The sequence below is a fragment of the Vipera ursinii genome, assembly GCF_947247035.1.
Source record: "Vipera ursinii genome assembly, chromosome: 1".
Classification (NCBI taxonomy): domain Eukaryota; kingdom Metazoa; phylum Chordata; class Lepidosauria; order Squamata; family Viperidae; genus Vipera; species Vipera ursinii.
Genome location: NC_139512.1, coordinates 226,470,687 through 226,483,133, shown reverse-complemented (window position 1 = coordinate 226,483,133; position 12,447 = coordinate 226,470,687). Strand labels below are relative to the sequence as shown.

The 12,447-nt window shown below is 37.5% G+C and overlaps 1 protein-coding gene across 1 annotated transcript in view; it reads left to right on the top strand.

Moving 5' to 3' along the window:
- The window catches only part of CSMD1 (CUB and Sushi multiple domains 1), a gene marked incomplete at its 5' end in the record, with an annotated part of 1,146,395 nt that overhangs the window by 262,883 nt on the left and 871,065 nt on the right, over window positions 1–12,447 (top strand). Inside the window, one exon of the mRNA XM_083350006.1 lies at window positions 6,295–6,511. Within this exon, the coding sequence (XP_083206132.1) occupies window positions 6,295–6,511 (217 nt within the window). The remainder of the gene's footprint in view (window positions 1–6,294; window positions 6,512–12,447) is intronic.

The window sequence follows — 12,447 nt, the reverse complement described above, 5'->3', positions numbered from 1 at the left end:
TGATTTTTACTGTTGTTCTTAATAATGGCACCAAACCAAAGCTTTTCAAACGTTTAATATTTTATTTTAAAAGAAGCCATTTACTAGGATATTTACACATTACAGTTTATGTGAGTTTATATTTGTTATTTTAGAGTTTACTGTGTTGAAAAGAGAATACCTGTGTGAATAAAGTTTTATAGACACAATGCAATCAACTAGCTGTATGGTGGATGTCTGAACATCAATAAGTTTATTAAAACAGAAAACTGCAATCCCATGTCCCAACATTAAAGATTGTTTTGTCCTAATATACAGAGTACAGATGTTAAGATTAGCAATAACGTTTTTCTTTTATTATTTAATGTCATTTGTTCTACAGGCTGTCACTTGAGCAAGATATGGAACAATATTAGTTTATTGATCTTTTATAGAACCAAGCTTTGCACAGATTTGAAAGTCAATCTTACAGGTAATCCTCCACTTATGACCATAATGAAGCCTGGAATTTCCATCGTAAGTCATGGTGGTCGTAAGTTGAGGCACCCATGTGACCAATCTGATTTTATGAATTTTTGCAGTGGTAATTAAGCAAGTGTTGCTGTTGTGAAGGAAATGTGGTCGTTAAGCAAATGTAGAGGTTGTTAAGCAAACCCATTCATCCCTATTTGTGTGTGTGTGTGGGGGGGGGGTTTCTGCAAGAAATTGTTAGAAAATGTCATAAATTGCACTCGTGTGACTGCAGAATGCTGCTACTAGTCGTAAAGATGAGTTGCTTACAGTCATGTGACTGTATGCATGTGCCACCATCAGAATTCAGGAACTGAGTCAAAGGTAGCTTTTTAGGAGTTCATTGTAACTTCAAATGATTGTTAAGTGATTGGTCATTTTGTGAGGACTATTTGTTCTAGATTTACAGATATAGTTGTTAAATGAATGACACAGTTGTTAAGTGAATCTAGCTTTTCACATTTATTCCTTGTTGGAAGCCATCTGGGAAGGTCACAAGTGGTGATCACATGACCCTGGGTTGGTGCAACCATCATAAATATATGCATGTTGTCAAGCGCCCAAATTTTGATCACCTGACTATGGGGAGGCTGTGATGGTCGTAAGTGTGAGAGCTGGCTACTTTTTCAGTGCAACTGTAACTCTGAATGGTTTCTAAATGAATGGTTTTAAGTCAAGAACTAGGTGTAGATCAATCTCAAATGGTCATGGAAGGACCTGGCAGCTGCTGAAATCCAGCTGCTGACAGTATGGGCAGCCACTCATTGGTGAGGTGATGCATGCGCTCTCTGAAGAGGAGAAGAAAAGCATTCCTTTAATTTTCCTTTACTACGGGCTAAGAACGAATCAAAGGAAATGCCATGAACACATGGCAGGAAAAAGCAGTTAGCATGAACAGTCATGCCAGGATAAAGTAAATAAATAAGTAAAGTAAAAGTCCATTTAATAGTAGGTCAGTGACAAAAGGACACAAATATGTGTAACTTCTTAAATAGAAAGTTAGGGATGGGTAAGAATAATAAGAATAAGAATAATAAGATGGGTAAGAATAATAATAATTATTATAATAAGAAGAAACTTTTAAGCAAAAAAGATATAAAGAAGATTCTTTATAACTTTTCTGCTATTTTAAGAAGATTCTTTAGATTTTTTTAAAAAAAAATGTTCTATAAAAGCATACAAATATCCTTGTTTTTATTATCCATGGATTTCTCCTGCCAACTAAAAGTCACAAGGTTTTTTTTTCTATTACACAAATGTTTGAATAACACATTGATAATACTCTTTTCAAAAACATGTTAAATGTAATTTTTAAAATTCTATTATTTTTATCCTGCCTTTATTATTTTTTTAAATAACTCAAGGTGGTAAATATCCTTAATACTTCCTCCTCCTCCTCCTCCTCCTCCTCCTCCTCCTCCTCCTCCTCCTCCTATTTTACCCACAACAACAACCCTTGCAAGGTGGGTTGGGCTGAGAGAAAGTGACCGGCTCAAAATCTTCATGCCTAAGGCCGGACTAGAACTCACAAATCTCTTGGTTATTAACTGGCATCCTGAACACTAGGCCAAACTGGCTGTCTTTTTTTGCAACTTCATAATAACCCTAAAGAAGTAAATAGATGATGATTAACTCCCCCCCCCCGATTAATTAATCATTTTGCATACTGTAGAAAAGCATTTTTTAAAGTATCATTTTTTCCCATAGTTTTTTTATCTATAATTTTGTACAGGTGATACACATTTAAACAGAAAAGACACACATTTCTTATATTCTTTCTTCCCATCACAGGAAATGCAGCACAAGGAAGCTTAGAGTCTAAAGTGGCGTTGTTCTTCAATATGAATTGATTTACATTGGAAGCTGCAATTTAAAAAAAAAACACTGGAAAAACTGCAGAATTCTAGGGAGCTTTATAAGCAAGAAAACTATTTAAGGTAGTACAGAAGGCTAATTCAATAATTAGCTAAGGATAGATAAGATTTTTTTTAAAAAAAATTCCCAGAGAATAAAGTAGTATCTAACCCTCAAGAGATCTGATTGAAAATCAGTGTGGGAGTGTTTTTCCACATTTACTGGTTGAAAGCATCTCAGAATCTTATTTCAGACTTCCACATTTCCCAGAGGCTGAAACAAAAGTACTGTTTTTTCTCTAGAAAACTGAGCTTCTGTACCTTTGCAAGTTGCAGATGACACCCTTAGGTGTATGAACCTTTTTTTCCCCCAGATACCTCTTTAAGGCTCAATTACATTATGGGTGAGAAAAACCTAATTCTTCTCTTCAGCCTTTTGTTTATTACATGTTCATCCTACTTCGTGGTTGGAAATTAAGAAAATAAATCTCTGTTAGTGACAAGAGTTTCCTTCCCTCCTACAAAAGCTAAGCCAAACAAGAACAGAATGTCATTCTGTATTGTACCACATTATGCACAGGGCTTGTGGACTTCAACTACCAGAATTCCTTAGCCAGACATGCCGGTTGGGAAATTCTGGTAGTTGAAGTCCACAAGTTGCCAAGTCTGAAGATCCCTGATCTGAAACTGACCCCAGACTAACAATGGCCTAGTCCAGGGGTCAGCAACCTGAAACAGTGAAAGAGCCACTCGGAACTGGTTCCCTCACAAAAGGAAAAACTGGGAGCCACAAAAAATGTGTGCGCATGCGCGTACATGTGCGCATGTGCAGAACAGGGTTTGACTGAAGAGTGGAGACAAGGTGAGATATGCACCTACCCTGAATATTTGAATTGATTGGTTGAACTTTTTTAGTCCCACTTTTTTTTGGGGGGGGGACTGGACTGCACATGGCAGAGGACTGGGAGCCACAGGAGATGCGGCTCTGGAGCCGCGGGTTGCAGACCTGTGGCCTAGTCTTAATACAGGCACATCTGAAATTCTGTCAATGATAACTGAATTCCACTCCAAGAGGTGGAATTTGTTGAACCCATATGTGCTCTTTTCTTTTTTCCCCCTCTTTATTTCTGGCCCTTCCTAATTGGCTGGGTTCATATCTTGTGCTACTAGCTGATATGTTTTAACTATAGTTTGTTGAAGAAGTGGCTCACTTCATGCATGAGGACCCAGTGGCTCATTTCATGCATGAGGACCCAGATTGTTGGGGGCAATTAAGCTGACTTTGTAATAATGCCGCTTGGGGGTGTGTGTGAAAGCCCTAATAAGCAGGCATATACATAGAATGAAGGCTACTGCTAAGCTTGTAAGCCGCCCTGAGTCTTCGGAGAAGGGCGGGATATAAATGGAATTAAAATAAAATAAATAAAATAAAAAATCTGATCATAAGCCACAGTTTGTGAACCCCATGGCTCAGTTCACATAAGATAGTAAGTCCTTGTGGAACAAGTCAGATTATAATTTAGTATTATAGCTAATCTGTCATTCCAATTACAGTCTTTCCTGTATCTAGATAACTTGGTCATTCAACTTGATGCAGAGGGAGTATGTATGAATTAATTCTCATTTTCACTTAGCCCCATGACCTTCAGGTTCCTTAACTAAAATTTTACCATTAACTTGCTGGTTCTTACAGACATGTCTGAAATTTATTAAGCCTTTCCTATTCCCCCATTCCTACCCTCCCCCAAACAAATCCTAATGTACAGTGTTTTACAATCAGCCCAAATGCATCACTCTATGTTCTAGTGTATCTGCATTTCAGAAATGGTACACCTGGTCAAGCATCTTCCTCCAATAAGATCCTTGCTAACAAGAACATCCAGTCTGCCTTCAATAGAGATTGTGCAGGCAGTTGAATAAATGGAATAAATCGACTCTGTGATAAGGCTTGCCAGAAGGATTACAGTTCTCCTCACCCATTCAGCCATCATAAGAACACTTAAAAGACAAAAATACGAAGATAAAGATGACTGTGCCTAGATTTTTTTTACCAATTTGCAATAAGAAGGAAGTATTCATAAAATGCAACTAATGACAGTTTCCTATTGCCAGCTGAGTGGGGATTTTATTTCCCCTCCCAATTCAAGCTATGTTTAACAGGATATAAATACATCTTTAGGAACTACTTAATTATAAAAGGCTTTACATTTAGAGAAAGAAATGTGGCAATGTCTGCATTATAATGGTTTGGTTTGAACAATTGGCAGATATGCTAGGAAATCCTTCTCTTTTAACAGGCCTACTGAATTCCCACAGCTTTAATATCTACTCATTAGAGTTTCAGATTTAAATTCAGTAGAAAATGGTAATTTATTAGGTTATAGTTTTAACCTGCAAATCCTTTTTTTAATTAAATCTTTTATGTTAGGATTTGGAAACTCCCACAAGCATTTGACAGCATTTCAAGTTAATATTTAAAGTCAAAAGTCTATTCATAGGTATTTGGGACATAATAAAAAGTTACCTGAAGTAATCTTTGTTGTGGGCATAACAGCAAGTGTTAGGAATATATTTATGCCAAAACTGCATGTGAGTCTAAGCATTATGCACAAAATGCCTCCCCCAACCTTTTCTCTTTGCAGACATTTTATTCATTATAAAACAGATTGATTTTATGCCTCAGTGTAATTCTGAGCTTTGGCATATCTATATTTGAGGGATTAATGAGCTCAGCAAGATGGATAGAAAAAAACCTGCTTGTCATAAATCAAGGCTACTTGTTGCAGAATTGCCTATTTAATCAGCAGCATGCCCCCATATGGTTCTGTAGGATATACTAATCAAATTGGGAATAAACATGTTCTGTGCTGAATCTTAGAATTTAGTCATAACGGGACCAATGGAAACTGAAACATTTCCTGTCGGCCTACTTTAGGGATTTTAAGATCTAACGCTCACGTATGTCATGCAGCATACAAAATGTTGAAATAATGGATAGTGCAGAATGCAGCAGCTCTAACAGCTATGGACAAATCCCGAGCTGGTCATAACACACCAAGTTTAGAAGTTGCATTGATGCCTAGTTGGCTTTCAACTTAAGTTGCTATTGTAACCTTTAATGCTTTTCATGGTTTAAGGTCTGGATATCTGGAATTGCCTTCTCCTACTAACACCTCTCACCCAGTAAGGCCTAGTAGAGTGAACTCTTCACAGGTTCCTGCAATCAGAGATGTCCACCTACATGCTCCTATCCTCTTTAATAGTGTTCCCTCACATTTTAAGTGCTACTGTTTCTTTTGGTCTTCAAAACATCTGTGAAGACTTGGTTTTTTCACCAAGCCTTGAGGGAAGGGTTGCTTTGGTTATCGCTCTGGATAAATAGTCATTTTTAATTGTCACAGTAATTCTGTATACTGCAACTTAATAATATATTATCTTGGTTTTAAGATTTGGTTCTTATGTATTTATTTTAAGGCAAAATTCAGATTTGGGAAGTTGTATATCACTCAGAATTGATTGATCGATTGATTGGAGAAGGCCTGTTAATTAAAGAAGTGCACTGTAGTGTTCGTGGACCAAATTCACCAGTGGTCTCTAGTGGTGGATTAGGAAGCATGTTTTCTAGGATAAATAATGTGACTCTGATGTAAATTTATTCTGTATAGCTTAATACTATCTTTGTTAAAAATGCATTATCTCACTTTACCCCATTTATTCCTAATGGTTATCCCTTTAAGAATGAAGAGAAAAAATGACTTCGTGAAAATTAGCGGGAGCTAAATTTGTTCCCATATACTCTATTCAATGCACAACACCGCATGAATACATGGAATTACATCTTGAAATGCTAAATTTTCAGTCTCAAGCCTGCTTTATGTGGATTCAACCATAGGACAGAGAGAAAAAATGATTGAAATTATGTTCATTTCTTCTTTTCCTTCTTGTCTTCCAGGTCAGAACTGCGGAGGTTTAGTACAAGGCCCCAATGGGACGATAGAAAGCCCAGGATTCCCTCATGGCTACCCAAATTACGCCAACTGCACATGGATCATAATCACAGGCGAACGTAACAGGATACAATTATCATTCCATACTTTTGCCCTTGAAGAGGATTTTGATATTTTATCTGTTTATGATGGGCAGCCGCAACAAGGGAACCTCAAAGTGAGGTAAAGTAAAATCTAGTCACTTCTTGTAAATAATATAGAATTCAATGTTATAATGTAAAGGTGGTTTATTCACCTTTGGCTGCTTCACATATGAACTTCCCTACAGAAGACAAAAAGCTTCTGCTTTGCGTAACAGCAAAGAGATGTTTCCTCAAATCATGCTATTTTTCTTTTATGGTATCAGACTTGGACCCAGTCTCTTTAAGGCTGCTTGTTTGCTTGCATGCATGCTTAGATATTTATTATTGTTCTGAAGCAATTGTGGTATTCCAAGATAAACATATTGTTGGAAATGTGTTGTTTCTGTTCAAAAAAAGAACTTTTGGTATTTCTAAAACCCATTTAGCTTTGCTATTAACAATTGAAGAAGAAGGCATGGAGATGTCTGTATTGGCTTGCTATTCAGCTCACAAACCCGCCTGTAAGAAAATGTATTTCTTTCTGCAAGTCTGCTTATTGCTGTTGAACAGATAACATCATCACAACTCTAGAATTCCTTTTATATAAGGAATTCTTTTAAGTATAAAAGAATTTTCTTTTTAATATTTATATACTTTATGCATTATTTTATATTCCTTTTATATAAGGAAAACAAGTTCTGCTTCAAAGAATTCTAAAAAAATGGGCTTATTTAGAAGAATGCTTTATATTTTTATTATAATACATTTTGATTTGAATGTGTTATAGACTTATTTCTTATAGATGGTCACATAATGTTAGAAAAATCTAAAGCTTTTCTTAGTTGATATTTATATGGACCCTCAGAACGTTATTAAGGACTAACATCCAAGAACCAATTTTTCCCTCGTTAGAAAACTTGCTCTATTGGGAAAAAAATGGGTCTCAATCCACAATGTCGTCAATTAGTATAGGCCAACACTTACCCATTGAAGAGTTTGGGTAACTTATATATGTAAAGTAGGACATCATACTTCAAGACATGTCCATGGTTCCTCAAACCATACTGTATATAGATCACTTTTACTTGAAAAGAACTATATAATTTACATTTGAATGAAATTATTGTCCTGAGAGAATACAATCTTAAGACTCTTTTCTGAATCACAACATAGGCAGACAGGTGGGCAAAGAGTAACCCTGGACTTCTAATTCTTAAGCTCCAGATGATTTATTATTGATAAGCTTACTTCCATTTTCTGAATCACACTGGAAAAAGGAGGACCTGCAGATGAAGAATCTACTGTGGGAGTTCATATCCCCTTACTTATGACCTGTTTTCACTAGAAATCTTAAACACTCTCTCCTGCCCCAACTTGAGTCATGAATGGGACAAGCAACCAAAATAACATGGTGTCTGCCTCCATTTTGTCAATGATTCTCCTAGATTCTACTTCATCATGGAAGGTTACATGTTTCCTTCTCCCTTTCAGTAATGCAACAGGAACTCTCAGCATTTCAGTCTGCAGACTCCGGGATCTTCTTTTATAACAGCGCTATGTAGGTTGTTATTTAAAAGCATTGTGTAAATGTATGATGATCTGTGACTCAGTAGTGTCTAGCTGCTACATTCACTATAATGAGCAAAACAGTCCTGATAATGAACACCATCACTAAAATAGCAGATTCTAATTAAACAGAACAAAAAGCTCTAAGGAGACACTCTTCATATTTTACACTTCAAGCGGTTTATTTTAGACAATTAACAGCACTTATGACAATGCTGAAATATAAATATAATATTGAGGTCAGGAATGATGATATCTGTTGTGCAATTCTATGAAAATGTATTGCTCACTGCATAATGCATTACATATACATGTCTTAAAACTGTGAGGTTCCCTTTGACACTAAACTTACCTAATTTTAATAGTACAAATAATTGCTTAAAGATATTACCATTTTTACTTTAAATGATTGTCTGGCAAAAAATAATTTTTGCTAATTGAACTTGTCCACTTTTGTGTATTATTTGGCTCCCATTTTATTGATATAGGCATTATTTTATTCATTTAAAATATTTATGTAGCCACCCATCTTATAACCAATTATAGGCAATTCCCAATTATCTTAAAGTAAAGTTGCCTAGGGTAGCCCACTCCATCTGAAAGTCTGAGTGACTTTTCCCTTTAGAAGATGTGTTGGCTTTGCACAATCACACATTTGTGCATCTATATAAATATATGTATCTGTCAGAAGCAGGTTCTAAACAAAAACCAACAGAACTATAAGAGGATATTCCAGAAGTTAATCGTCTGTCAAAAAACTATTCAATTAATTGATCTCACAAACAGAAAAAAACAGTGGGAGAGATCTTTATTCCATTTTTTAAAATTAGGAATCATTGGAGAGTTTCATTCAATTGTTTAAAAGAAAATACCTACTCCATTTTGTGAATAACCGTTTAAACAAATACACTGAGAATTATTTCTCAACATAGGAACACACAAACCTTCACTGTCTAATCCTGGTTAGCTTTAGACTATATCTTTCTGCTTTCTGTTTACAGATTGCTTACAACCTCCAAACAAATTACAAAAATATGAAACGCAGCAGTAAAATCAGTATAATTAGACGGAATGAGACAACTTGCCTTGGCCACCTCGCCTGGTTTAAGGGAGGCGAAAGTTCCTGCCAACTCCTTCTCCAAAGGCTTCCTCGCCTTGCTTTCCAGTGCCCCCTTCTGCAAAAGACAGGCTGAGCAGAAGTCATTGTTCCAGGCTAGACACTTCAGCAGGAAAAACCTTCATGGTGATAGCTGTCAGGAGCGAATCGCCCTGTCACCATCCCTGCTTGGCCTTTTCCCTGCTCGGCAGTCATTGGGGTCCAACGCAGCATACTGAAGGAGAGGTCCTTCTCCTCAAGCCCAGGTGTGATTGGAAGCTTGTCTGCTGGCTAATGGAGGCAATCACGGAGCTGCCTTGAGCAAGGGGAGACAGCTTCTGTTACCGCACAATTCCAAGTGCCAAAGCCCTTGACCTTCTATCTATTGGAAGCCACCTTTTACTCCCTTTGGAACCCCAGAAGGAGAAGAGAGAAATATAAATCCCATCTATCCCTCCCCTCTTTTCATTGGGGGGGAGGGTGAAGTGAGGCGAGGAAGCCTTTGGAGTCGGGGTCTAGCTGGTGGGAACATTTGCTTCCCTTAAGCTGGGCTGGCTTTGGAAACCAGAGTGGAAGGCTCAGGCCTGGTTTAGTTAAATAGACACTGGTGTAACCATGACCCACTACTTTAGTGCAGCCAATTCCAGTTCTCCCAGTATCTGCCTAGGCAGTTTTCCCGAGTGGCACGGGTTCTTCTGGGGATCAGAGCTGACATTAATAAAACTAAGAAAGATGGAAGAGAGGGATGGTCAACCAAAGAATATTAAGAGAGGAATGGTTCTAGAGTCCAGTTGAGTTATTCCTTATTGAATTGTCCTGCAGTGAGGTGTCCCATATCAAGTTGACCACATCAAGTTGTCCCGTGGCAAGTTGGCCATGGCGAGTTGTCTTAGGTCCTAATTAGAATCACAGTTAAAATCAGCATGAACAGTTAAAAGCTCAAGAAAAGAAATGAATGTTTTGCTGCTTTCTTAAATACTGGGATAGTGGGAACTAAACCTACAGTACTTCTATTGAAAGAATTCCATAGCTCAGGAACCTCAAAGGAGACGGCCTTGTCCTGCAAATCACATAAACAAGATTTTACAGAAGAGTTACTCAACCTTGGCAACCTTAAGACTTGTGGACTTCAACTCCCAGAATTCCCTAGCCAGTCATGCTGGCTGGGGAATTCTGGGAGTTAAAATCACTTCTTTAAACTGGAGGCAGGAAAATGTGTCTAGAGCCTGCATTCATGGTAAACCGAAGGTAAGAGCACGATATCATCTGTTCATATCCTCCAAAAATGGTTGGTGGACTGTACTAGTGACAGAGTAATTTGGCAGTGCAGATAAACCCTGTGACAACATTTTAATATTGGAATGTTTTGCACTGCTTTTGCTCAATGGTTGATGACACTGTTTTCAGTAGAAGAACCAGGCGGAGCTCCCAGTCCTTTTACACAAAACTTTCTTCAAGTTTTCTTCATTTTTGCATCAAATTTAGATTGGAAGCCTGATTTAGCCAGTGCTATTTATATTTAGCTGTTGTTATTATCTTATTTTTAATTTTTTCTGACACATAGTCTTCTAAAAGTCATTCCAAATTCTATTCTATTTCTGCCTTTCCCTCTATTAGAATGTGCAAGATTGTGGTTTATTTGGTTATCTTTCATTGAATATCAGACAGGATTTCTGTTGTTGCTCAGCAACGATACTAGAAATGGTGCCGCATATGGAATTCATTACCTGTTGTCAGTCTTAATTGACTTAAGCCCTGTGCAGATGTCAGAGATGTATTTTGATGAGCACAGGTAAACATGGCTAGCATTGTAGCCAATAGCCTTGTACCTGAGATCTCCTTGTAAGGGAGCTATGCCCATAAATGTATGACTAGACCCTTCATTTTAGCTTTTCCCAGTGGTGGGATTCAGCCGGTTCACACCACTTTGGCAGAACCGGTTGCTAATTTTTTGTTGCCCAGCCCAGAATGGACTTCCAGAAGCAGCATCCACACAGAGAAGCAGTTGTTCACATACTGTATTTGAATCCCACCACTGGCTTTTCCTATTTTCCCTTTCCAAGGAGATAAAGAGAATCCAGGAACTATGGTGGGTATGGAGCCTGTACAACATATGTAATGCTTCAGAAATTGAGTGAGCAATTGATAGCAGGCTATGTGGTGATCATTTGCTCAAACTACACTGCATAGAACTCTTAGAGCAGGTATATTCAGACCTGGCAACTTTAACACCTGTGGACTTCAACTCCCAAAAATTCAACACCCAACATGGCTGGCTGGGGAATTATGGGAGTTGAAGCCCACAAGTCCTACATCTGTCAAAGTTTGACACCCCTATCTTAGGGCATACTGGTTGGCAGATATTTGTTTGTGGGTAGCAGTTGGCAAGATAGTTCATGGCAACTTATCTACTTGTAGAAGAAATAAAAAGGTATTGAAAGCCATGATAGATTGCAAGCATTTGCAAAATTTCTGGGTACTAGAATGCTTCTGTTTCTACTCTTAAATTCACCACGCACATCAAAATTGGTCAAATGTCTTCAACTCCACCCCTTTTAGTGACATAACTATTTCACCAGAAAGTTTCCTATCAGCCACTCAAGAAGCTGAGTTGCATTTCCAACTCAGATTTGATTGCCTGTCCCTTCCCTGTTTGAGCACTATGGAATGAAATTTCATCCCAAATATGTGAGGAAACAAATAGCACATGATTACAGTAGCTGCAGAGTTATTGCAAACATGCTGCTGCAAGGTCTATGTGCGTGGAACAAAAAGCTGTTTGGCACCTTTTGTTCTAAGCTCAGAAGAAAACAGCCCCACTGAAATAATTATTGAAATAATTTGTTCCCTGTTTCAGAAAAGCACAAACAGGGGACAGCTGTAGGAACTGCACTGTCTGAATCCCATGTATAAAATGGATGCCCTCCGGAAGGGCTACATAATGTTATGTGGAAGTTAAAGCATCACTACCACCATTTGTACATTGTTTCATATCCCTAGGTTCTTAATATTCTACTTTCAGTAATTCAAAATAAGCAAAAAAAAGTTTTCTTTGGAAATGGTCACTGTATTTTTTAAAAAACATTACTATCTTGCTCATATGATCATTTATTTGATTATTCTCTTTATTTATTTATTTAGCAGCACTTTTAAATTGCCACAGCTCAAATGAGGGTGGGTCATGTACATGAGCAAAGTAGAAAGCAACTATCTGAACAACTTAAACCACAAATAATTGGCCAACATCACTCGAGGGATATTCCTCTTTCTTTTGCAAGTCAACTCTTTCTTCATTCCAATTAGACTTTACCTCAGCTGGGTTCATACATCACACTCAGCTAAAGCTGTTTATACTTGGGTTTGTTTTTTTTTTT